We start from the raw sequence: 23,524 nt of genomic DNA on the forward strand, positions 1-23,524 counted from the left end.
GACGGTGACATCACACGAATGGAAGCTCGACACCATAGAACTTCGAGCCCTGTTTGGCGTGTGGGGCATGCCCGCAATCGATCTCTTTGCATCTCCGGACAACTGCCAGCTTCCCCTCTTCGGGGCCCGCCTGCCGCAAGACTCTGTCCCGGGATGCCTAGGAGACGCGTTCCTGCTGGACTGGTCGACTCAGTTCCTTTAAATTTTCCCTCCGATCCCTCTCCTGCTCCGAGTGATCGAGAGGATAGAGATGTCCCGAACGAACTGCATCCTCATCGCGCCAGAATGGCCGAGACAGGTGTGGTTTCCCACTCTCCTGAGACTTTCCAATTCTCAAATGATCAGGCTGCCACCTCGTCCGGATCTATTGTCGAGAGAAACCGGCCTCCTTCTACACCCAGAAGTCTCATCCCTCCACCTGGCAGCAGGGCGGATAACCTCCTAGAGTCGTTCGATCCTGAGCTCCGGGCAATCCTTCAAGCAGCCCACAAGCCCTCGACATCGAGAGCTTATGCTTACCGGATCGGGCGACTTCGATAATTCCTTCAAGAGCGAGCAATACCCGACTTTCCGCCATCGATCCAGACGATCTTGGACTTTCTTCTTTCATTAGCAACCCAGAAACTTAACTTGTCATCCCTAAAGTCTTACGTCGCTGCAATCTCCTGGTACTACCAGAGACTGGGTTCCACTTCGCTCTTCGGGAACCACCTTATCAAGACTTTTCTGAGAGGTTATAATCACCTCAACCCACCGGTACATCCGCCGACGCCGGGATGGCATCTCGACACCGTCCTCTCCCAGCTGACCTGCCCTCCCTTTGAGCCGTTGGCTACGACAGATCTTCGACTACTTTCTTGGAAAGTTGCCTTCCTAGTGGCCATCACATCTGCCTGCAGACCCTCAGAACTGGCAGCCTTGAGGATTGACGAACCTTACCTGCTTTTCCATTCGGACCGGGTGGTCTTGAGAACAGACATAACCTTTCTCCCAAAGGTCGTGTCCTCCTTCCATGTCAATGAAGACATAGTCCTCCCATCTTTCTTTCAGCCGTCGTCTCCGGCAGAAACCAAGCTCCACGCTTTGGACGTTCGAAGAGCCCTTTTGTTTTATAGGCAAAGAACTGCTGCCTTAAGGAAGACCCCCAGACTCTTCGTTGCTTATGCGACGGACAAACAGGAGCTTCCTCTTTCCTCACAGCGGCTGTCACGCTGGATTGCGTTGACAATCGAACTTTGTTATGAACTGGCTCGAAAGCCTCCACCTGTCTCAGCTCGGTCGAGATCAACTAGAGCCATGGCTTCCACAACGGCATTCTTACGGTGGATTCCGTTAGACTCTATCTGCAAGGCAGCCATCTGGTCCAACCCGATGACTTTCATTTCTCATTATCGGTTGGACACACGATCCCGAAAAGAGACCGCCTTCGGTCGAGCAATTTTGTCTTCTTGCCCCCTTTGAATATGGTCACGCGGGTTCCCCGGGGTTGTTACTGCTTTTGCTTATATAGCACTGCCAATTACAGGGCAAAGACAGTCTACTGTTATTCTCTTGCTCCCTCCCTTTTGTAAGGAGGGGAATATGTTTACAGTTTTTTCCCGTTTATGTAACAGTTGCTCTGTAAAAATGCTTCCTTCCTGCAATGTACTTGTACTACTTGCATGCACTAGATATTTGCATTGTTTATTGTTGTTTACTGCCTTTTCGGTCACGGGATCGAGATTGCACAAGAATTCTTGTTACTTATGCACTTGTACTTTGTCTTTATGAAAAGGAACTACCTTTATGAGTGCGTGATACAGTTGAGATACACAGATATGTATATGCTTGTGTTACACCTCACACAGAATGTTGTTTGCACTGTTTGGACATGTTGTTAATAAAACATATTTTGGTCCTTAAACTGGTGTCAGTTTGCTTCCCACCATCCGGGACCTCAGCTTGATAGTTCTCCATAAGTGTGCATTCACAGAGGTCACGAAGAAAAATGGTAGGTTACTCACCTGTAACCATCTTTCTTCGAGTGAACCTCTGTGAATCCACATTAACCCGCCCGGCCGTCCCCTCTTGCAAACCTCCCCCTATTCCTCGCTATGCGGCGTAAGGAATGGCGGAGTGTGAACGCGGGGCGCCTTTTATGCCCTGCGGGCGGCTGGCCGGAGTTACCACCAAAACTTAAAAGTTTCAACTTGGGAAGTTTTTCCGTTGGGACCTGCGCAGGCGCAGATTCTCCATAAGTATAGATTCACAGAGGTTCACTCGAAGAAAGATGGTTACAGGTGAGTAACCTATCATTAACATGCTTGTTAAACTGAATAGTAACATGAATTAAGATTACTATCTATATCCATATCTATATATCTATCTATATCTATATTTATGTATATAATAAAAGTCAAAGTTTGTATGCGACGGACAGAGGAGGGAAGTGCGGAGGACGGAAGTGTATGTGCCAGCTTTCTGATTGGCTGCCAGTGTGGTCCTATTTGCATATGGTCTCTGATTGGCCAGCTTCAATAGGAGCCCCTGGTGGAGAAAAGGGTTCATTAGAGAAACGGGGACATGACAGAAGGAAATTTGCACGTGGTCTCTGATTGGCCAGCCTCAATTCCAAGATTCCGAGATGACAAAGAAATTTAAGAAAAAGGCCAGGGGCTCTGTCAGAAAATTACCAATACAGATGAAATTTGGCACACAGAGCACACAGAGCCCCCATCACCCACTCTACATCCTACTGCAGTTTGGAGGATGGACCATGGATGATGGGATTTGCAGTACCATCACTCACATTCTGAGATCATTGTTAACCTCATCCAATGACTGATCAGGACCAAAGTTGGCACATAAACCTCTCATGACCCACTTTACTTCCTGGTGTGGTTTGGCCGGGACTGGACCATGGATTATTGGACTTGCAGTAACTTTGCTCAATTCTTGACACCACTACAACCCTCATCCAATTACCGACAAAGACCAAACTTGGCACACTGAGTTACCATGATGCACTCTATATCCTGGTGCAGTTTGGAGGAGGATGCACCATGGATGATGGGATTTTCAATACATGCACCCTCACCAATGTCTGATCAAGACTAAACAGCTGTCATCAAACCGCTGTTGAAAATACCATCACTAGACCCCACTCAATTCGTCAACTTTCGGCCAGTTTCCAATCTCCCCTACTTGGGCAAAGTTCTGGAACGTGTGGTGGCCTCGCAACTCCAGGAATTCCTGATGGACACGGAATATCTAGATCAGTCACAGTCTGGCTTTAGGCCAGGACATGGTACTGAGACAGCCTTGGTCGCCTTAGTGGATGATCTTCGCCGGGAATTGGACAGGGGGAGTGTGTCCCTGCTGGTTCTGCTGGACCTCTCTTCGGCCTTTGATACCGTCGACCACGGTATCCTTCTGAGACGCCTCGTGGGAATGGGCCTTGGGGATACTGCATTGCAGTGGCTCTAGTCGTTCCTCGAGGATCGTTCTCAGAAGGTCTCTTTAGGGGGCACCTGTTCGACTCCGCGGACATTGTACTGTGGAGTCCCGCAGGGTTCAGTTTTGTCCCCTATGTTGTTTAACATATACATGAAGCCGTTGGGAGAAATCATCCGGAGTTTTGGGATGAGATGTCATCTGTACGCAGATGATGTCCAACTCTATCACTCTTTTTCACCTGCTACAAAGGAGGCTGTTCAGGTCATGAACCGGTGCTTGGCTGCTGTCACGGACTGGATGAGGGACAACAGATTGAAACTAAATCCAGACAAGACAGAGGTACTCCTGGTCAGTCGTAAGACCGAACAGGGTACGGGGTTACAGCCTGTGCTGGACGGGGTCACACACCCCCTAAAAGCACAGGTACGCAGTCTGGGAGTTCTCCTGGATTCATCACTGAGCCTGGAACCCCAGGTTTCAGCGGTGGTCAAGGGAGCATTCGCACAATTAAAACTTGTGCACCAGCTGCGTCTGTACCTTGCGAAGGCTGACTTGGCCACGGTAGTACACGCTTTGGTTACATCCCGCTTAGATTACTGCAACGCTCTCTACGTGGGGTTGCCTCTGAAGACTGCCCGGAAGCTGCAGCAAGTACAACGCGCGGCAGCCAGATTACTAACGGGTGCTGGGTACAGGGAGCACACCACTCCTCTGTTACACCAGCTGCACTGGCTACCGATTAGCTTCCGAGCACAATTCAAAGTGCTGGTGTTAACCTATAAAGCCCTAAACGACTCCGGCCCTGTTTACCTCTCCGAACGTATTCTCCCCTACGAACCATCAAGACCACTAAGATCGTCTGGAGGGGCCCTGCTCTCGGTCCCACCACCTGCACAAGCACGCATGGTGGGGATGAGGGACAGGGGCTTCTCGATGGTGGCCCCTCGACTTTGGAACTCCCTGCCATTAGAGATCAGAACTGCCCCCTCCCTCATGACGTTCAGGAAACTAACAAAGACCTGGTTGTGGAACACGGCATTTAACAACTGATTTAATTCTTTGCTCACATGAAAGGAGGATTATGAATGGTATTGTGATGGTGTTGGACGATTTCGCTCTTTTAACTGTGATGATAATGTTTTAATGTGTACGGTGCTGATATTTTAATCGTGTAATGAAGTGGCATTGTGTTGTTATTGTATATTCTTTGTATGTTAACACATGTTGTGTACCGGTCCGAATCCCTCTTTGAAGGTGAGAGGGTCGGTATACAAAACCTCAAAATAAATAAATAATAAATAATAAATAAACTTGGCACACAGAGCCCCCATGACCCTCACTACATCCTGCTGCAGTTTCCAGGAGGACAGACCATGGATGATGGGACTTCATTTATCTCCACTCCCTTCCCAGATGAACCTTGATACACAATTCCTTTCTGAAATAATCCAGGCAGCGCCGGGTCCCCAAGCTAGTAAATAACTGATAAAGACGAATCTTGATAAACAATTCCTTTCTCAAATAACCCAGGCAGTGCCAGGTCCCCAAGCTAGTATATAATAAAAGTGAATGTTTGTATGCATGTATGCATGTACGTATGTATGCGGCGGGAGGTTTATGTGGCAGCTTTCTGATTGGCTGCCACTTTCACAGGCCACTGTGAGCAACACAGGTGATGCGCCTGGACCAAATTATACATTATTATACACGCTACTACACTTTGGAGAGGATGGACCATGGATGATGGGATTTGAGGTATCCACTCATTTTCTGAGACCATTACGACTCTCATCCAATGACTGATCAAGACCAAACTTGGCACAAGTATACCCCATGACCCACTCTACATCCTGGTGCAGTTTGGAGGAGGATGGACCATGGATGATGGGGCTTTTAGTACCTTCACACACTTCCCAAGACCCCTGCGTCCCTCATCCAATGACTAATGAAGACCAAAGTTGGCACACAGAGTCCTCATTACCCATTCTACATTCTGGTGTCGTTTTGGGCATGCTGGACCATGGATGATGGGACTTGGAAATACCCTTCCCGAGACTGCTGTGACCTTCATCCAATGACTGCTCAAGACCAAATTTGGCAGAGAGCCCCATGACACACTTTACATCCTGGTATTAGTTCAAGGATGGACCATGGATGATGGGACTTGAAGTACCTCCACTCACTTCCTGAGACTGCTGCGACCCTCATCCAATGAGTGATCAAGACCAAAGTTGGCACACAGCCCCCAAGACCCACTCTACATCCTGGTGCAGTTTGGAGGAGGATAGACCATGGACAATGGGACTTCACTGACTCCCTGAGAGCACAGCAAGCCATATAAATAACTGAAAGATCAACATTGATAAACAATTCCTTTCTCAAATAACCAGGCAGCGCTGGGTCCCCAGTCTAGTTGTAATATAAAAAGAACATTTTAATAAAAAAATTAAATTTGGTTTGCGTCAATATGACTTTTGAGTGGAATCTTTTTTTATGAATTGGGTAATCCTGGGTCTAATATTGCTCAAAGAAGGAGGGAGAAAGGAAGTGGGAGAGAGGGCAGGAGGTAGGGAAGGAAGGACCAAGTAAGGAAAGTGTGGAAGGGCTGGAGGGAGAGAAGGAAGAAAGGATGGCAGGGAGAGAGAGAGGAAGGGAAGAAACAAGGGAGGAAGGAGGGAGAGGAGGAAGAAAAGGAAGAAAGGAGGCAAGCAAGAAAAGATGGGACAGGGAGGAAGGAAAAAGCAAGGAAGGAAGGAGGGAGAGAAGGAAGAAAAGGAAGAAGGGAAGCAAGGAAGGAATAGAGAGGACTGAGGGAAGGAGGGAGAGAGGAAGGAAGGAAGGAGGGAGAGAAGGAAGAAAATGAAGGGAGGGAAGCAAGGAGGGAGGCAAGAAGGGGATAGGACTAAGGGAGGGAGGGAGAAAAGAAGGGAACAAAATAAAAAAGGAAAGAAGCAAAGCAACAAGGGAGTAAGGAGGGAGAGAAAGAAAAAAGAAAAGTGGTAAGCATAAAAGTAGGGAAGGAAGGGGGATGGAGGAAAGAATGGGAATGAGGGAGGGAGAACGGGGGTAGGGAGGAAGGAAACTAGGAAAGGAGCAAAGAAGGAAGGAGGGAGGGGAGTGGGAGGGAGGATGGGGCCAAGGAAGGAAGGAGGGAAAGAAGAAAGCAAGTAAGAAGGGCTGGAAGGAGGGAAAGAAGGGAGGAAGGAAGGAAGGAAGGAAGGGAGGGCGGGAAGAAAAGATGGAGGGAGGGTAGGAAGGAAAGGAAGTAAGGAGGGAGGGAAGCGGGCTGTGCCTCACCCAGGTTCCTGGGGTTTCCTTGGGCCAGCCTTTTATGCCATTTTGTGGAGGAGGCGCACTTTTAAGTTCAGGCAGGGAGAGGCAGGCTCTGCGCAAAGAGCTTCTCTCCCTTTTCTTCCTTTTTTCTCTACTCCTCCTTGCTGTTTCCCCTTCCTGCCTTTACTGGCATGGAACTGCTGTCAGCTTTGCTCTAAAATTTAGCCATAGTAAACCAGAATACCCTTTGCTTTGAGAACACAGGTTACATTGACACTGTGAAATTGAACTACCCTGGCTCAGTGTGGTGGCCTTCTAGGAGTTGTATTTTACAAGGTCTTTGCTTCGTAGACCATATTTTAGTTCTTGCGGGCCACTGGTGGTCCATGGACCACAGGTTGGGAACCACTGGGGTAAAGGAACAGAAATACGCTTAGGAGCAACATAAGAGTTCTCCCAATATTACCGTAACTCTGCCTGCCCCTCGAGTTGGGTTCCTCTGTGTATTTCTGGCCTCTTTCTTCTTCTATCACCTTGCATTTGAGCCCTTTGTCTCTCTGTCTCTCTTTGTTTTGCCTTTAGACTCTGTTCCAGTCCTCGGGGTTGGACACCAGTCGGACCACACGGCATCATGGGCTGGTGGACCGGGTCTACCGTGACCGGAACCGCCTAGGCTCCCCGCACCGGCGCCCACTCTCCGTGGACAAGCATGGCAGGCAGATATCCTTTGGGCAGGATAGTGCCACACAAACCAGGCTAATGATGAGGCTGGAGGGCCATCTGTTGGGAGGAATCAGATGCTGTCTTCCAGGCAGAAGGGGGTTGGATTTTGGGTTTCTTCCAACTCTAATATTCTATGTTTCCAAGATAAGTATTTTTAACAGACTCTGTATGTCCACCTGTTGGGAGGGATTGGATTGTGCCTTCCTGGCAGAATGGGGCTGGACTGGATGCCCCCCCCCCCCCCGGAGTCTTTGATTCTGTTGTTTCTGTTGCTTTTATTATGCAGTTGGTATGACTATCTGTTGGGAGGGATTGAATTGTGTGTTTCTGGCAGAGGGGGATTCGACTTGCGGTCCCAATTCTAGGATTCTATTAATCTTTGACAGGTATTTTTAACAGATTTTGATAGCCATTTGTTGAGAGGGATCGGATTGTGCCTTCCTTCCTGACAGAAGGGGGTTGAATTGGTTGGCTGTTGGGGTCTCTTCCAATTCTAGGAATCTCTCTGTTTGCTGATCATTCTCCAAGAGATTTACAAGAATGCTGATTTTTCAGTCCTTCCAAACAGAGCAGGGGTCCTCAAACTTTTAAGTCGAGGGCCAGTTCAAGGTGCCTCAGATCTGAGGAAGGGCACTTCAGGCCAGCTTTTGCTGTGATTTCTTTGTCAAAAGATTCCTTGACTTGCCCGACTCACATGGACAGCTGTCCCTACAGCACGGTCTACTTGTCCCCTCCTTCAGATACCAGCTGGAGAAGGTCGGTATCATCCATTTCTTATTTAAACCCTTCTGCCTGTGACATTTCATTTTGCTCTGTCTTTTCTTGTGGTCTCTTTTTTGGCTTGCTTTGCTTTGTGTGTTGGTGCCCGATGGCTGTGGTTGTTTGTAATAATCATATATATTTCTCAATCATATCTATGGATAGATGGCCATCTGTTGGGAGGGCTTTGATTTTGTTTTCTTGTCTAGCAGAAGAGGGTTGAACTAGTTGGCCCTTGGAGTCTCTTCCAACTCTATGATTCTCCAGAGTTAACATCTATCAATGGCTCTTTAGATCATGGCTCTAACAAAAGGATTGTATGGGAGAGGAAAAAACAGGAACAGATTGGGATTGTGACCCTTAAGTGGGAAATGCTTGGTTGGAGTCAACAGATACTCTTCCCCTTTTGCTTCTGCTTCATTGTCTGCGCTTTTCTCCATGTATCTTCAATTCAGTGCCAGTCTCATCCCTTTATTTGGTTTATTTCTTGGGATCAGGACCAATTCAGATTCCGCCCTGCACCAGAGTACAATGACTCCTGCTCAAGAGGAGCCCTTCTTGGTCTGTTCACAAGACATGCAGCAAAAAAGAGGTGAGTGACATGCAAAACAATTCAAATGTAAAAATAATAGAACTCTCTTTTAGGGCTTTCCAAATTGCTGTCCCTCATTGGAATTAGCCGCTCGCTCCGTAGAAAGCCAAGAGCCTTTCCTTTGCATTATTATTATTAATTATTATTATTTCTATTATTACTACTATTATTATGTGTATTTTTATTATTACAGTAGCTTTGTTACTTGGCATTACCCAGGTTATTAATTTAAGTTAATTTTATAATTGTACAAAATGCAGAAGGTTGAGGGTGAACTACAGATCACATCACACCAGGTTAACCCTGAGAAACTCCATCAGTACTTAAAGTTGGTTAAGTTGGGCAAATTTGCTCTAGATTCATCATTGGTGGAGTTCAGTGTGCTCTCTGGCTGTAGAGTGAACTATAACTCCCACCATGGTGATCAGTCCCTTCAAACCACTCCAGTAGGTTGAGTTAGTCATGAGGAGTATGTGTTCCAAGTCTGGTGTAGGTCCATCATCGGTGGAGGCGTCTGTTTCTCTCGTTGTGGGTGAACTACAACTCCCAGAAAGGACAGTCATCCCCCCCCCCCCAACTCCTCCAGTAATCACATTTTGGCATATCAGCTATGTGTGCCAAGTTTGGTCCAGATCTATCAGTGTTTGGGTTCACAGTGCTCTCTAGATGTAGGTGAACTACAACTCCCCCAAATCAAGATGAATTTCCCTCAGAAACCTCCAGTATTTTCTTGTTGTTCATGAGGGCTCTGTGTGCCAAGTTTGGTCCAGTTCCATTTTGGAACTGGACCAAAGTGCTCTTTAATTGCAGGTGAACTATAAATCCCAATATTGCAACTCCAAAACGTCCAAGCCAATTCCCTCCAAAACTTACCAGTACTCAAATTTGGGCATATTGAGTATGCATGTCAAGTTCAGAGCAGATCCATCATTGTTTGGTTCATAGTGCTTTCATTTATTGTATGCATTTTTGGGCTTGGCCTCATGTAAGCTGCCCCGAGTCCCCATTGGGGAGATGGTGGGGTACAAATAAGAATTATTATTATTGTCATTATTATTATTATTGTATACTCTGGATGTAGGTGAACTGCAACTCCTAACTCCCTCCAAAGATCTCCAATATGTTTTGTTGGTCGTGGAGGTTCTGTGTACCAATTGAGTTCCAGGTTCATCCTTGGTGAAGTTCAGAGTTCAATTCTTAGATTGCAGGTGAACTATACATCCCAGTACCTACAACTCCTATAAATCATGGTGAATTCTCCTCAAACTTCTCTAGTACGTTATGTTGCTCCTCAATTCCTCTATTTGGTTTGTTCCATAGAAAGAATAGGAAAGTGTTAAGGGAGAGGCAGTGGGCGGAGTCATGCAATTCCATACTAATGGAGAGAGAAAGGAACACTGGGATGACTGTCTGTAATGGAGGAAACACATAAAATCTAGACTGAAATGGTCCTCATATGAAAACCTTCAGTTGGGTGGTGGGCAATGTGGTGTTTGTGGAGGACATTGGCAGGGCTCTTGTACATGTTTATGGCACTCTATAACCTGCAATGTCATTGGAGGGAGAGCCATTGATGTCTCCTGAGTAGTGGGAGCTATTGCTGTTTGTGGAGGCTAGAGCTTGTGGACACCCTAGCCACACACACATACATATTTTCACTTGTATTATGTGTTTTTTCTTCATGGTCTCTGTGAATGTACACATATGGAGTGACTGCGCCTATACATGCACCAACAGAAACTTCTCTAGTTTAAACTTTCCAAGTTTTGGCGGTAACCCATCCCAGTACCAGGAGGGCATAAAAGGCACCCCACATGCACGCTCCGCAGTTCCTGTTTTTCTGTTGCAAGGCTCACTTTGGAACTCTAGTAATGTCAATGAGTGCATGCAGTGTTTGAGAAAGATACCAGATTCGGACAAGCACTCTAAGTGCCTTCTCTACTTTGGCGAGGCACATATTGCCGTTTCTTGCTGTCATTGTCAGGCTTTGACGGCACAGTCTCGTAAAAATCGAGCACATCGACTATGGTACCTTTTGTACCAACAGTCTTTGGCACCGGTGGCATCGACGTTGACTGCTGTGCCTTCGACATTGACAGCGGCACCACTATCGACATCGACGTTGATGGGCCCATCGACCTCGGCAGCCCAGACCTCGGATCAACTGACAAAAGGCAGCCAAAAAATCACCAAAGAAGCCTGGTTTGACAATGTCCACGACGTTGAAGGCTTCGAGGCCAACCAGACAGTTGAAGCAACCATGTACGGTGACCACAGAGACCGTATGAACTCGCCATTTGTCTGCAAGCTCCGTAGCTTCAGCATGTTCAAGCTGCTCCACAAGGTCGACAACTGCAACACTGCCATCTTCGACAGCAGTGTGCATTGCATTTAAGAGGGTGCATGAGGAGTCGCGTCGAACTGCAACTTTCTCTTCATCTGTCCCTCCTACTCCTGGGAAGGCGATGTTGAAGTTCTCCGGCAAAAAAGAAGAAGCCGATGCCTCAACCCTCCCCTTCCTCATCTTCGAGGAGAACGACTATTGCCTCATTGCCCACCTCGTCTGCGAGGTCTTCACCTATTCAACCGGCCCAGCCTAACCCCCCATCTTAACCTCCTCAGGAGGAAGAGTTGCCGCCTGAGACTCAACGGGATCGTCCGGAGTAACTGGTGATATCAGTGGACACGGTGATCGAGGTGCCCAATCCACCTCCACCAGTTGTACTTACTGCCAGACAAGAGCTCTTTTCGGCTACAGCCACCCCAGAAAGAGGAAGGCAGACGGCCAGATTGGTTCGTGCAGCACAATCCTGGGCCTCAAAGCAACTGCCCCCACCGTCGTCATCTAGACTCCCGCTGCCTCCTCTGCCTCCAGAGCCCCTTTCTTCCTCCTCACCTCCCCTGTCTGAGGCTGTAGAAGATGAGTATGGTGAACTTGCTGCATTGGTGCACTCCGGCTCGGTGTTGTCCTTGGGCATCGATAGGTCCCCAACACATGATGTGTACGAGGCAGAACATCGCTGACAGACAACATCAGGGACTTTGCAGACCAAATGGCCCGCATGGTGGATACTCTAGACCTGGAGATAAAACATACCTCCAAGGCGGTGACAGATCCAGTCTTCAAACGGGTCCAGGCTGAGGCACCACTCTTTAATGCAGGCACCGATGACAAGTTAAAGGGAACCAGGACTTTAAGCTCCTAGCAGCCAAGTGCAAGATTGAGAACCAGGCTCAGGCACAGAGGACACGGTGATTCCAGTACACAAGACATCGGCATGGGGCTGCATACCAACAGTATCTGTACCGTGAAACTCTTCGTCCTTTGGTGAACCCGTAACAGCAACCCCAACAACAGCAACCCCAGCAGCTGCCAATCTTATCAGAGGTTGACACTCTTCTTTGAAAAGGGACAATCTCTCCCTTTCCAGAACACTTGAACAGGCAGGTCTTTTTTCTCAAGATACTTCACCATTCCCAAGCCGGATGGCTCCCTCTGCCCGATCCTTGACTTGAGAGATCTCAACTCCTTCATCAAGGCCCAAAAATTCAGAATGTTGGTGGTGTCATCCATACATACACTCCTCCGACTGAGGGTCTTCTTTGTATCCATCAACCTCCGGGACACTTACTTCCATGTGTCTGTAAGACAATGACACAGACGTTTCTTGGCCTTTCAAGTTGCAGGCCAAACATACACATTCAACGTGCTTCCATTCGGCCTCATAACGGCTCCAAGAACCTTCACAAAATGTATGTCGGTGGTTGCCGCATACCTCAGAAGACAAAAGATCTGGGTTTTTCCGTACCTGGACGATTGGTTGCTGGCGGCGTACTCTCCAGTAATCCTGAAGGCGCAGATCCTAAAGATTCTTTCCCTTCTGGAAAGCCTTGGCCTGCAATTAAATACCAAAAAGTCGCACTTGATGCCAACAATAAGCATAAAGTTTATCGGCGCCATGTTTGATTCGCTAACTCAGTTGGTGTACCTCCCCTAAGCAAGATTCTGGGCACTCGGTCTTGAAGCTCTCAATTGCAGACAGGCATGTATGGTAACAGCCAAGTGTGTCCAGGTCCTGCTGGGCCACATGGTCTCGACGGTGATTGTGACTCTGCTGGCAAGGCTGTGGTCTCTCGACAACTTCAACCCTATCAAGGATCACAGTGCAAAATGTCTCTCCATGTCGGTGGCCGTGAGAAACTTTCTGCAGTGGTGGATGATTCGGCACCATGTCTGCAACAGTATTCCGTTCCATCCCGAATCCCCATTGATCACCCTGACGACGGATGCATCGATGTTCGCCTGGGGATGCCACACAGGAGAACTCTCCGTACAAAACCTTTGGTCAGCCGAGGAGAGGCTACACCACATCAACTACCTGGAGCTCCTAGTGATCTTCAAGTCGCTGAATGCCCCCTTGGTCGTGGGCACGAAGGTCCAGATCCTCATGGACAACATGGTAGCCATGTAATATGTGAACAAGCAGGGTGGAACGGGATCCAGAAAGCTGTTGGCTCTCTCAATGACTCTCTGGGATTTGTGCCTAGCCCGGTCGATATCGCTGTTGGCGCTGCACCTCCCGGGCTCTCTAAATGTTGAGGCGGACTCCTTCAGCCGCACACGGTCGTCGTCTCACAAATGGAGACTAGACCAAGAATTGGCTCTCCTCTTCAAGGAATGGGGATGGCCCAAGGTCAACCTCTTCGCGTCTCCCGTGAACGCCCAACTTCCTCAATTTGGTGCCCGTCTTACACCTGGAGTGGTTCCGGGATGTCTTGGCAACACATTCCTTCTCGACTGGTCGGAAAGTCTTCTTTACCTCTTTCCTCCCTTCCCAATCATCTTCAGGGTGATCGGGAAGGTCCAGACGTCGCAGGCCAACTGCATCATGGTGGCCCCTGCATGGCCCGACAGGCATGGTACCCGGTCCTCCCGCAGCTCTCTGGCAGCCAGTACCGACAATTCCTTCCTTGCCAAGACCTTCTGTCAAGGGAGGAAGGCCAACTTCTCCATCTCTTGGTGTGGAGAATCCAGCCGTCTCTCCACCTCTTGGTGTGGAGAATCCAGCTCTGAGGTCGCTGTGTCCAGTGGTGCAGTCCATCCTCACAACTGCCCACAAGCCGTCGACAACTAGGTTGTATGCTGCCTGCTTCGCCAGATTCTAGAGAGTCCTCCGGGAGCAGGGAGATCGAGAGTTTCCACCCTTGATACCGTCAGTCCTCGACTTCCTTCTTTCCTTGGCCGAGCGTGGTTTGTCTCTGTCATCGCTGAAGTCGCACCTAGCTGCCATTTCGTGGCACCTCCAGCAGAGGGGAGGGATGTCCCTGTTCCATTATGCCTTGGTGAGAACGTTCCTGAAGGGATACAACAATCTGCATCCCCGGTTCACCCCTGACTCCTGGCTGGAATCTCGACCTCATGCTTTCCAGGCTGGTGTTGCCGCCATTGGCAACAGTCAACCTTTGTCTGCTTTCCTGGAAGGTGGCGTTTCTGGTGGCGATTACCTGTGCTCAGGCTGTCTTGAGTTAGCGGTATTGAGGGTTGATGAACTGTACCAGCTTTTCCACATGGATAGAGCAGTTCTCCGCATGGACATGTCATTTTTGCCAAAAATTGTCTCCCCTTTCCATGTTAACAAGGACATTTTTCTGCCTTCCTTTTTTCAGTTCCTGTCTACTTCGACGAAGAAAACACTATACCTTCTCGATTTGCGAAGGGCTCTATTGTTTTACAGGGATAGAACTTTCTGGTCCCGAAAGACTCAAAACCTCTTCGTAGCTTATGCGTCGGACAAGCTGGGCCTGCCTGTGTCCTCCCAGCGCTTGTCCAGGTGGATTGCTTCGACCATCGAACTGTGCTACCAATTGGCCCGTTGTCAGCCCACCCGACCACCTTCTTGAAGGGGATTCCCTTGGACTCGATCTGTAAGGTGGCCATTTGGTCGAACCCTTTAACATTTGTGTCACATTACAGACTAAACACTAGATGTAGGCTGGATATGGCCTTTGGTAAGGCAATCTGTACTTGCCCTCCTCAGCCCCTGTACCAGGGGTCTTGGTACTGAGAACAGTCTCGGATGTTCAGAACCATATATGTCTTTCTCTCTTATTGCTTGTATTACTTGTATGGTTTTGGATGTTTTGAGTTTCTTTATGAGAAGATGTCGCCCTTTGGGTCAAGGGGCGATAGACAGTTGAGGTGACCTGCTGCCTACTCTGACGTGGGCTGGGCGCCAGAGTAATGTTTTTGTGTTTAATGCATGCCCAGTGTCCTTTTTTCCTGCTTAAGCACTGTGACTATTGAGTACCTCAAATGCTCTTGAGGCTCTATTGGGCCTCGATATCATGAAACTTGTTATAACGTTCTTGCTCATGCAAGTGTTTTGTGCACCCTCATATCGGTGAGTGTGTTTATACTGTGATATCGGCTACTCAGGCCAAGGAGGATCATGTACTCCTGGGTTGTGGACAACCTGTCCTTTATTCATGTGCAACTGTTTCATACTTCAATAAAATTGTTTGGTCCTTCATTAAAGGGTCAGTTTGTTCTTCCCGTCTCCGGGACCTTAGCTTGCTAATCTCCACATGTGTGCATTCACAGAGAACACGAAGAAAAATGGTAGGTTACATACCTGTGACCACCTTTCTTTGAGTGGTGCTCTGTGAATTCACAGAGCACCACTCAGCCCAGCCTCCCCTCTAACAAACCTCTGCCTTTCTCGCTGCCTTGTGGCGTAGTAACTGTGGAGCGTGCGCATGGGGTGCCTTTTATGCCCTGCTGGGGACTGGGCGGGCTTACCGCCAAAACCTGAAAAGTTTAAACTAGAGAAGTTTCTGTTGGTGCCCGCGCAGGCGCAGTCACTCCACATGTGTGAATTCACAGAGCACCACTTGAAGAAAGATGGTCACAGGTATGTAACCTACCAATAAATTATTACTATTATTATACTGACAAAAAAACACGGTATGTTTCCTTGTCCTTGTTGATCTTCTGTTTCTCTCTTCTTGTTGCTCCTCCTCTTCTTCTCCCTCTTCTATATTACCTGGGGCTTCTTCTATCATGGGTTCCAGCATCTGGTTTGTTCCTGTCAGGTTCAGTCTGTAGTTTCTGGGGTCCAGGTCTTCCTTCTTTGGCAATATTGTACGTTGTCTTTTTGTCTGTTTTCCTTCGTATTCTCCTTCATCTTTTCCTCTCTTTCTTTGACTATTCCTGTATAGAATTGTCTGGCCTTCTCCACTGTCTTAATCCAATACCTCTGTCCTTTGTAAGTTGTCATCAACCCTTCTTCCTTTTCCCATCGGTATCTCATATTTTGTTTTTTCAGCTCCTCTGTCAGGAAGGTGTATTTTCTTCTATTACTTATTACTGGTCCTGGGAACTCTTTCAAAATCACCACTCTTCTATCTTTGTAGCAAATTACTCTCTTGTTACTTGCCTTCAAAATTTCATCCCTCGTGATCTTTCTGGTGAACTGCACTATTGTATCTCAATCAGTTTTATTTCTTCTTGCAAAACTTATATTGACTCTGAAGACCCTGTCCATCTGTTCCTCTATATACTGGGCTGTGCATTGTAGCAGCTCTGCTAGAATCTCCGTGACTTTTCCCCTTATATCTTCCTTCTCTTCTCTTATGCTTCTTAGTCTGAGCTGGTATTCTGTCTCTTTCCTTTCAATAGTTTCTTGTCTGGTCATCAATTTTTGGTTTAGTAATTCCAGTGATTTCACTCCTGAATATGTTGAGTTTTGCTTCTCCTCCCTTTCCATGTTCTTTGTTTGCAATTGTTTTATCTCCTCTTTCATTACTTCTGTATCTCTTCTTATCGTTCCCAGTTCCTCTTTAATTTCTTTTTTCAATTCCGCCATCTGTTCTTGGGCTATTTGTTGGTATGCGTCCTGTTTCTCATTCATCTCTGTCAGTTCTTTCCCAATCGCTTTTATCTCTTTCAACAGCTCTTTTAGTCTCAAGTCTTCTCCTAAGGATAGTCTTCTTCCAATGTTACTGATATTGTTCATACTAGATGTGATTGTAGTCTCTTTGCTTTCTTTAATGTCTTTTTCCTTGTCCTTATTTGCCTCTTTGCTTTCCTTTACTTCCTTTCCATTCGTTGGTGTTTGCATTATGCTTTCTTTCCCATTCTTGGTCTTTGTTGTTGCTGCCATCTGGATGTTTGTTTTTTTCTGTAAGTGATTTATTTTATAATTTACACACAACTTATTTCCACTGTCTTTCTTTCAGTCTTTCAGTCTAATTCCGCTTCCCCTTCTGAGTTCTTTGCTATCTTGGTCTGTTCTATTTTCTTGAGGGGGGAGGGGGGAGGAGAATTCCCTTTCTTGTCCTGTTGGTACTATGTGGTTGGTGTCTATGAATTTTCTCCTACAGGTTTTTAATCTGTGGGCCCGATACAAATTCAGAGAAAGCAAAGCAATATTGCAAAGCTGCAACACCCCACCTGCCCACCAGATGGTGCCATGAGTCCAGTAATCTTTATCAATAGTATCTCCCTTCGCTTCACGCTAAACACTTTCCTTCGCTTTCTGCACTTTCCTTTTATCTTTCTCGGTCCTTTTGGAGCTTTCTATCCTTCTGTCTATCTAGTCTCTGAGTCCTTCCCTCTCTGTTTCCTCCACCTCAGTTCACTTATTTTTTATTTATGTTGCTTATTTATTAAGTATTGGTTTGTTTAATTACCGTTATCTCCGTTTCTTCTGTATTCGTTCTTTCCTTTAGACTCCCTTCTGTCTGTAACCTTTCCCGTCCTCTCCGCTTCTTCTCTCTTTTGTTGCACACCGCCTCCTCCACGTTACGTCCCTCTGCTCCTTTCTGCTCTTCCGCCCTTCCTTGTTTTCCTTATTGCCCACACTTGTGTTACCTTTTACGTCTTCCCCTCCTCCTGTTTCCTGTTTCCTGTTTCTCTTCTCTCACGTCTTCCCGTTGCCTCTCGCGATCTCTCCTCTTGTAATTCTTGTGCGCAATCTTTCCCAACTTCTCGCGGGGCCTCTGTTCTGCTCCGCTCTTTCGTTATCAGGCTTCGTAGACTAAACAATCCTCCCAAGGTCAGTCCCCTCAGTCTTTTTTTAACCTCTTTCTTGTTTGTATTTTAATGCTTTAAATGATGTTAAAGTTAGTTTGTTTGGATTTGCTTACCTCCTCCGTCCTCTTTCTTTCTTTGTATTTTTATTCTTATTATTGTTGTTTTTATTGTTATATTATTATTATATTCTTTATCTTTTCTTTTATTTCAGCAATTAAACTTTATTTAGCTTTTTCTTCACTTTTCCAGTCAGGATTCTCCTTTCTTTTCCTCTTATTTCTCACCTCTTCCCTCTCTTTCTCTTTCCCTCTCCCCTCGCCTTGCCTCTCCTTCTTTCAGGAGTGTTTCCACAGGGGGATCTGCTTTCTCCGGTTCTTTCTCTGTCACTCTAATTGTTCAGCTTCTTCTTTCCTTCCTTCCCTTTGGGAAGGGAGGGGTCCCCCACCTCCCTCTCTGAATCCTTTTCTTTCTCAGTACTCACTTTTTCTTTTCTGTTCTTGCTTCTTTCCATTAAAATGTGCGTGGTCAAGGATGGATCGGGCTTGTTGCCCTTGCGCCCTGCCGCGACCCGCCGTACCACAGGAGTCTTGCCGGGTCATTTAGGTGACCCCCTCTTGAGGAAGGGGCCCCCTTTTAGACCGTCGGCGGCTTCCCCGGTTCCGCTGTTCCCCCGTATCTATCCGTGCCGGGGAAGGGTGCTATCGCTCTTCCCAGTCGCTCGGTCAGGGCTGGCACATGCCGGAGCTCTATTGTGCCTGACTCCTTGCCATGTTCACGCACCGGAAACAACCGCCGATTTGAATGCTAATTTAAAAATCTACTGTAATAATATTAATGGATTGAATTCTGCAAATAAAAGAAATAAAGTGTTTAACAATTTAAGAAAAAGAAAATGTCAAATAATTGCCTTACAGGAAACACATATTGCTCACAAACACATAGCACACCTGGCAAATAAGAACTTAGGAAAAGCATACTATGCATCCTCAGAAAAAAAGAGGGGAGTGGTACATATATAAAGGATAATATAGACTCAAAGATGGCCTTTAAGGATCAGGAGGGAAGAATGGTGGGAGTAATAATCACATGGCAAAACTCTAAAATATTGATTTGTAATGTATACGCTCCTGAGGCAAAATCTAAATTCATAAAAACATTAGAAGCCAATATAATAAAACAAGATTTTGACAAATTAATAATCTTAGGGGACTTCAATTGTGTGGTTGATGGAAAAAAAAACAGAACTGCCAGAGAAAAACAAAATGAAAAAGAGAAGCAAATACTAGGATGCATGCCAAATACACCACTAAATCTATTGGAGGAGATGAAAATGAAGGATGTCTGGAGACACAATAATGAAACAAGTCAGGACTATACTTTTTTCTCGGCCAGGCATAAATCCTGCTCGAGGATTGACATGATTTGGGCCCCCTCTTCCCTTCTACCCAAGGTGAAAAGTATCAAAATACTAGCGAGAGCAGAATCAGATCATTGCCCATTAGAGATGGAAATCAAAGAGGGGGAAAGAAAATGGAGATGGAAATTAGATGAAAATTTATTATTAAAAGAAGACATTGAAAGGAGCAAAGAAAGACTAAAAGAATACTTTGAGAAAAATGATACTGAAGAGATAAAAATCTTTACCCTATGGGAAGCCAGCAAAGCGGTAATGCACTGATATTTTATACAACAAAAAGTTAGGAAAAAAGGGAAAGAAAACAAAAACACAAAGATATTGGATAAAATAGAATTGGAAGAGAAGAAACTAAAAAAGGACCCAAAGAACAAGAAGACAAGAGACAAATTAGTAAAATTACAGAAAGTGAAAGAATATTTGGAAATAGAAGGAAGAGCAAAACAGTTGAAATATATAAAAGCCGACCATTTTCAAAATGCAAACAAACCCAGGATCTGGTTGGCAAGAAAGCTAAGGAGAAAGAATCAAGAATTATAACAAAAATAAAAGCTAAAGAAAAGACTCTTACAGAAGTGGGGAAGTGAGAAAACAATTTGAGAAATCCTATAAGGTATTATATCAAGATGAGCAAATAAAAAATGAAAAGATTATGACCTATCTTGGAAAGAGAAAAATTCAAAAAATTTCAGAAAATGAGAAGTTCTAAAGAAGGAGATATTTGAGAAAGAAATTTTTACAGCAATAAAAAACCTGAAAACAAGTAAGGCGCCAGGCCCGGATGGGTACATAGCTTTATACTACAAAAAGTTACAGGAAGAGATAACACCATATTTGAAAAAAGTAATGAATGAAGTAAGAGAGACCAAAGAAATACCGACCACCTGGAAACAAGTCAATATATGTGTGATACCGAAAGAAAACAAAGACCCAGAGAAGATAGAAAACTACAGACTGATCTCACTGTTAAACCTAGATTACAAATTATTTAGCAACATCCTGGCAGAAAGATTAAAAAAATTTCTTGTAAACTGGATTAAGGAGGAGTAAACGGGTTTTCTCCCAGGCAGAAATCAAAGCGAAAATGTAAGAACAATAATATATCTTATTGAGTATTATGAAAAGAATATACATAAGGAGGTGATGTTTTTAGCGATTGATGCGGAAAAAGCGTTCGACAAAATAAATCGGAATTTTTTTCAAATTATTATTCAAAGAAATGGATTTGGGATTCCACCTGCTAAACTCAATTGAAGCAATATATAACACACAATATGCAAAAATAATAATAAGCGGGCAGGAAAGTAACGGAATTGAAATAAGAAAAGGAACGAGACAAGGCCGTCCGTTATCACCATTAATATTTATATTAACACTAGAAGTCCTACCAAACGATATAAGAGACAATGAAGAACTGAGGAGAGCAAAGATAAATGGATACTCGTACAAATGTAGGGCATTTGCGGACGTCATAATTTTTGTATTTTTGTAGATCCAAATAAATATCTAAATAAATGGCTGGAGACTATTGAAGAATTTGGAAAAGTAGCAGGTTTTAAATTAAACCTAGAGAAAACCGAAGCAATAACAAAAAACATATCTAAGAAAAAGATAGATCAAATTAAAGAATACAGTAAGATAAAAATTATCTCAAAACTTAAATATTTAGAAATTACAATTACAGCAAAAAACTCACAACTTTTGCAAAATAATTACATGAAGACCTGGAGAGAAATTAAAAAAGATTTGGAAAAATGGAAATATTTGAAAATATCACTATTAGGAAGAATATCATGTATTAAGATGAATGTTCTACCAAGGATGCTGTTTCTCTTCCAAAACCTACCAATAATTAGGAATCAAAAATTATAAAGGAATGGAATAAAGACATTAGAAAATTCATTTGGCTTAATAAAAAACCTAGGATAAATCACAAAAATCTAACGGATGAGAAAGGAAGAGGAGGACTGGCACTGCCAGATCTAGGGCTATATGCGGAAGCATGCGCCTTGGCATGGGCTACAGACTGGGTAAGATTAAGGAAGGAAAAAATCTTGAATCTGTAGAGCTTTGACCTCTGTAGAGGCTGGCACGCATATATTGGATATGAGAAAACAAATCTAGAAAAGAACTTTGGGAACCATTTTGTAAGGGCGGCAATCATCAAAACATGGAACAAATACAAAAAAAGGATGTATAGCAAAACACCGAATTGGATTTCCCCGCTAGAATCATGTCAGAGAAAGGAATTGGGATGGATCAAATGGCCAAATTATAAAGAACTAATAAAAGAAGAAGAAAAAGAAATAACCCTGAGACCTTTAACAGAGATAAAAATAAGCTACCCTAACATGACCTGGCTGCAATATAGGCAGATACAAGAATTCTATGGAAAAGACAAAAAAAATAGGATTTGAAAAAAAAGGAAACACGTGGGACAGAATCTGGGAAATGGAGAGAAAAAAATTACAAAATATACAAAGAATTATTACGCTGGAGTACTGAAGAGGAAGGAGTAAAAGACTGTATGGTGAAATGGGCTAAAAATGTGGGTAGAACGATTGGATTAGAAGAGTGGGAAATGATTTGGGGAAAAAATTAAAATACTTAAAAGCGTACGACATGAGAGAAAATTGGTTTAAGATTTTCTTCAGATGGTACATGACACCCTACAAATTAAATAAATACTACAAGAATTTAAATTCAAAAGGTTGGAAATGTGGAGCAGTGGAAGGGACACTGTTCCACATGTGGTGGCAATGTAAGAAAACGAAAAATTTCTGGAAAATAATCCAGGCCACGCTATAGAAAATTTTGAAAATTAGAATCCCCCTGAAACCGGAAATATTCTTATTGGGCATCACAGACATAAAGATGGACAAAAATACAGGTACATTATTATTTCTTACTATAACAGCTGCCAGGATTTGCTTTGCAAAGGTGTGGAGGAAAAAAGAAATACCTAAGATTGAGGACTGAAAAAGTAAAATAATGTATGTCAGGAATATGGACAGTTTAAGTTATATAATCCAAAGGAGTAAAGGAATAGCGGAGGAAAGAACAGATTGGATAAAATTTAAGGAATATTTAAAACTAAACAACTAAAAGCAAAAATATAAAGAAAGAAACTAATAATCTATACATCGTAAAGATTTAAGGAAACAACAGAAAGGATAGAAAAATAAAAAATACTTAAAATAAATAAGAAGAACGAGAAGTAAGACAGATAGAAAGACCTGGACTTAGAAGGGGATAAATACAATATCCATAATAGTCAAAACAAGACGAAGAGAGAGGAAGTAACGAAAGAAAAGGATGAGACCACCCCTGAAGAATCCTGGAAGTCGATTGGAACGAAGAAAGAACTCTCTTCTTGAATCTTTTCTTTTAATTTTCACTCCTTTTCGCTCCTTTTCGCTCTTACACGCCCCCTTACCCCTCCTACCCTATTCCTACCCCAGGCTCCTGGGTTTCACTATTCCTCTCCCTTACTCTTCTATACACTTTTCAACTTTTTTACTTCTCATTTTTTTCTCTCTTTCTTATATCTCTCTTAAATATCTTATGCTACTCTATCTTATTTTAATGTTTGTATATTAAGAAAATTGCAATAAAGATCATTTATTTAAAAAAACACGGTATGTCACAGCAAACGAGATCTGGTTTTCGTATCACAAAAACACTTCACAAGCATCTAGGACTGTGTGATGTATTTTCAAATGATGCGCGCAGATCCAAGTAAGGTGGCCTTTTGTAGTTGTCAGATTGTGATTTTGTCAATGTTTATGGTTTCCAAATACTGGCTGAGGTCTTTTAGCATGGCACCTAGTGTGCCGACGACCACTGGGACCACCTGTACTGGTTTATGCCAGAGCCTTTGCAGTTCTATTTTGAGGTCCTAATAACAGCTGAATTTTTCCTTAATGCGACTGTCACCTGGTATGGTGACATCAATAACCCAAACTTTTGCCAGCTTATCGTGGTAGGGGGCTTAACTGCTCCAAGGTTGCTAAGAACTGTGCTGTGTGGAAGTAAGAGCACCTAAACCATTAGCACTATGGAGGAGCAAACCAAAACGAAGTGTATTCCGGTCTAGGTTGATGCCCAGGATAAAAGGACCGCAGTGGATGCGGCTGATTCTGGACACCCATCAACAATTTTGCTACAGAATCAAAATACAAAGAACAATCACAGAAGCGGCAGAAATATACAATGCCAGAAAACCGCAAAGTTATGAAATGCTATTACTATATTCCTATTATTATTATTATGTTTCTTCTTCTTCCTCTTATCA

General features: G+C 44.6%; 1 protein-coding gene across 5 annotated transcripts in view; it reads left to right on the top strand.

Annotated features, from left to right (window-relative positions):
* LOC137095189 (CREB-regulated transcription coactivator 1-like) overlaps positions 1 to 23,524 on the top strand; it is a 308,991-nt gene that overhangs the window by 115,448 nt on the left and 170,019 nt on the right. For all 5 annotated transcript variants that reach the window (XM_067461564.1, XM_067461562.1, XM_067461563.1 and 2 more), the window contains exons 3-5: positions 7,291 to 7,428; positions 8,126 to 8,187; positions 8,688 to 8,782. In XM_067461564.1, coding sequence (XP_067317665.1) covers positions 7,291 to 7,428; positions 8,126 to 8,187; positions 8,688 to 8,782 — 295 coding nt within the window. The remainder of the gene's footprint in view (positions 1 to 7,290; positions 7,429 to 8,125; positions 8,188 to 8,687; positions 8,783 to 23,524) is intronic.

The sequence above is a fragment of the Anolis sagrei genome, chromosome Y (assembly GCF_037176765.1).
Source record: "Anolis sagrei isolate rAnoSag1 chromosome Y, rAnoSag1.mat, whole genome shotgun sequence".
Classification (NCBI taxonomy): domain Eukaryota; kingdom Metazoa; phylum Chordata; class Lepidosauria; order Squamata; family Dactyloidae; genus Anolis; species Anolis sagrei.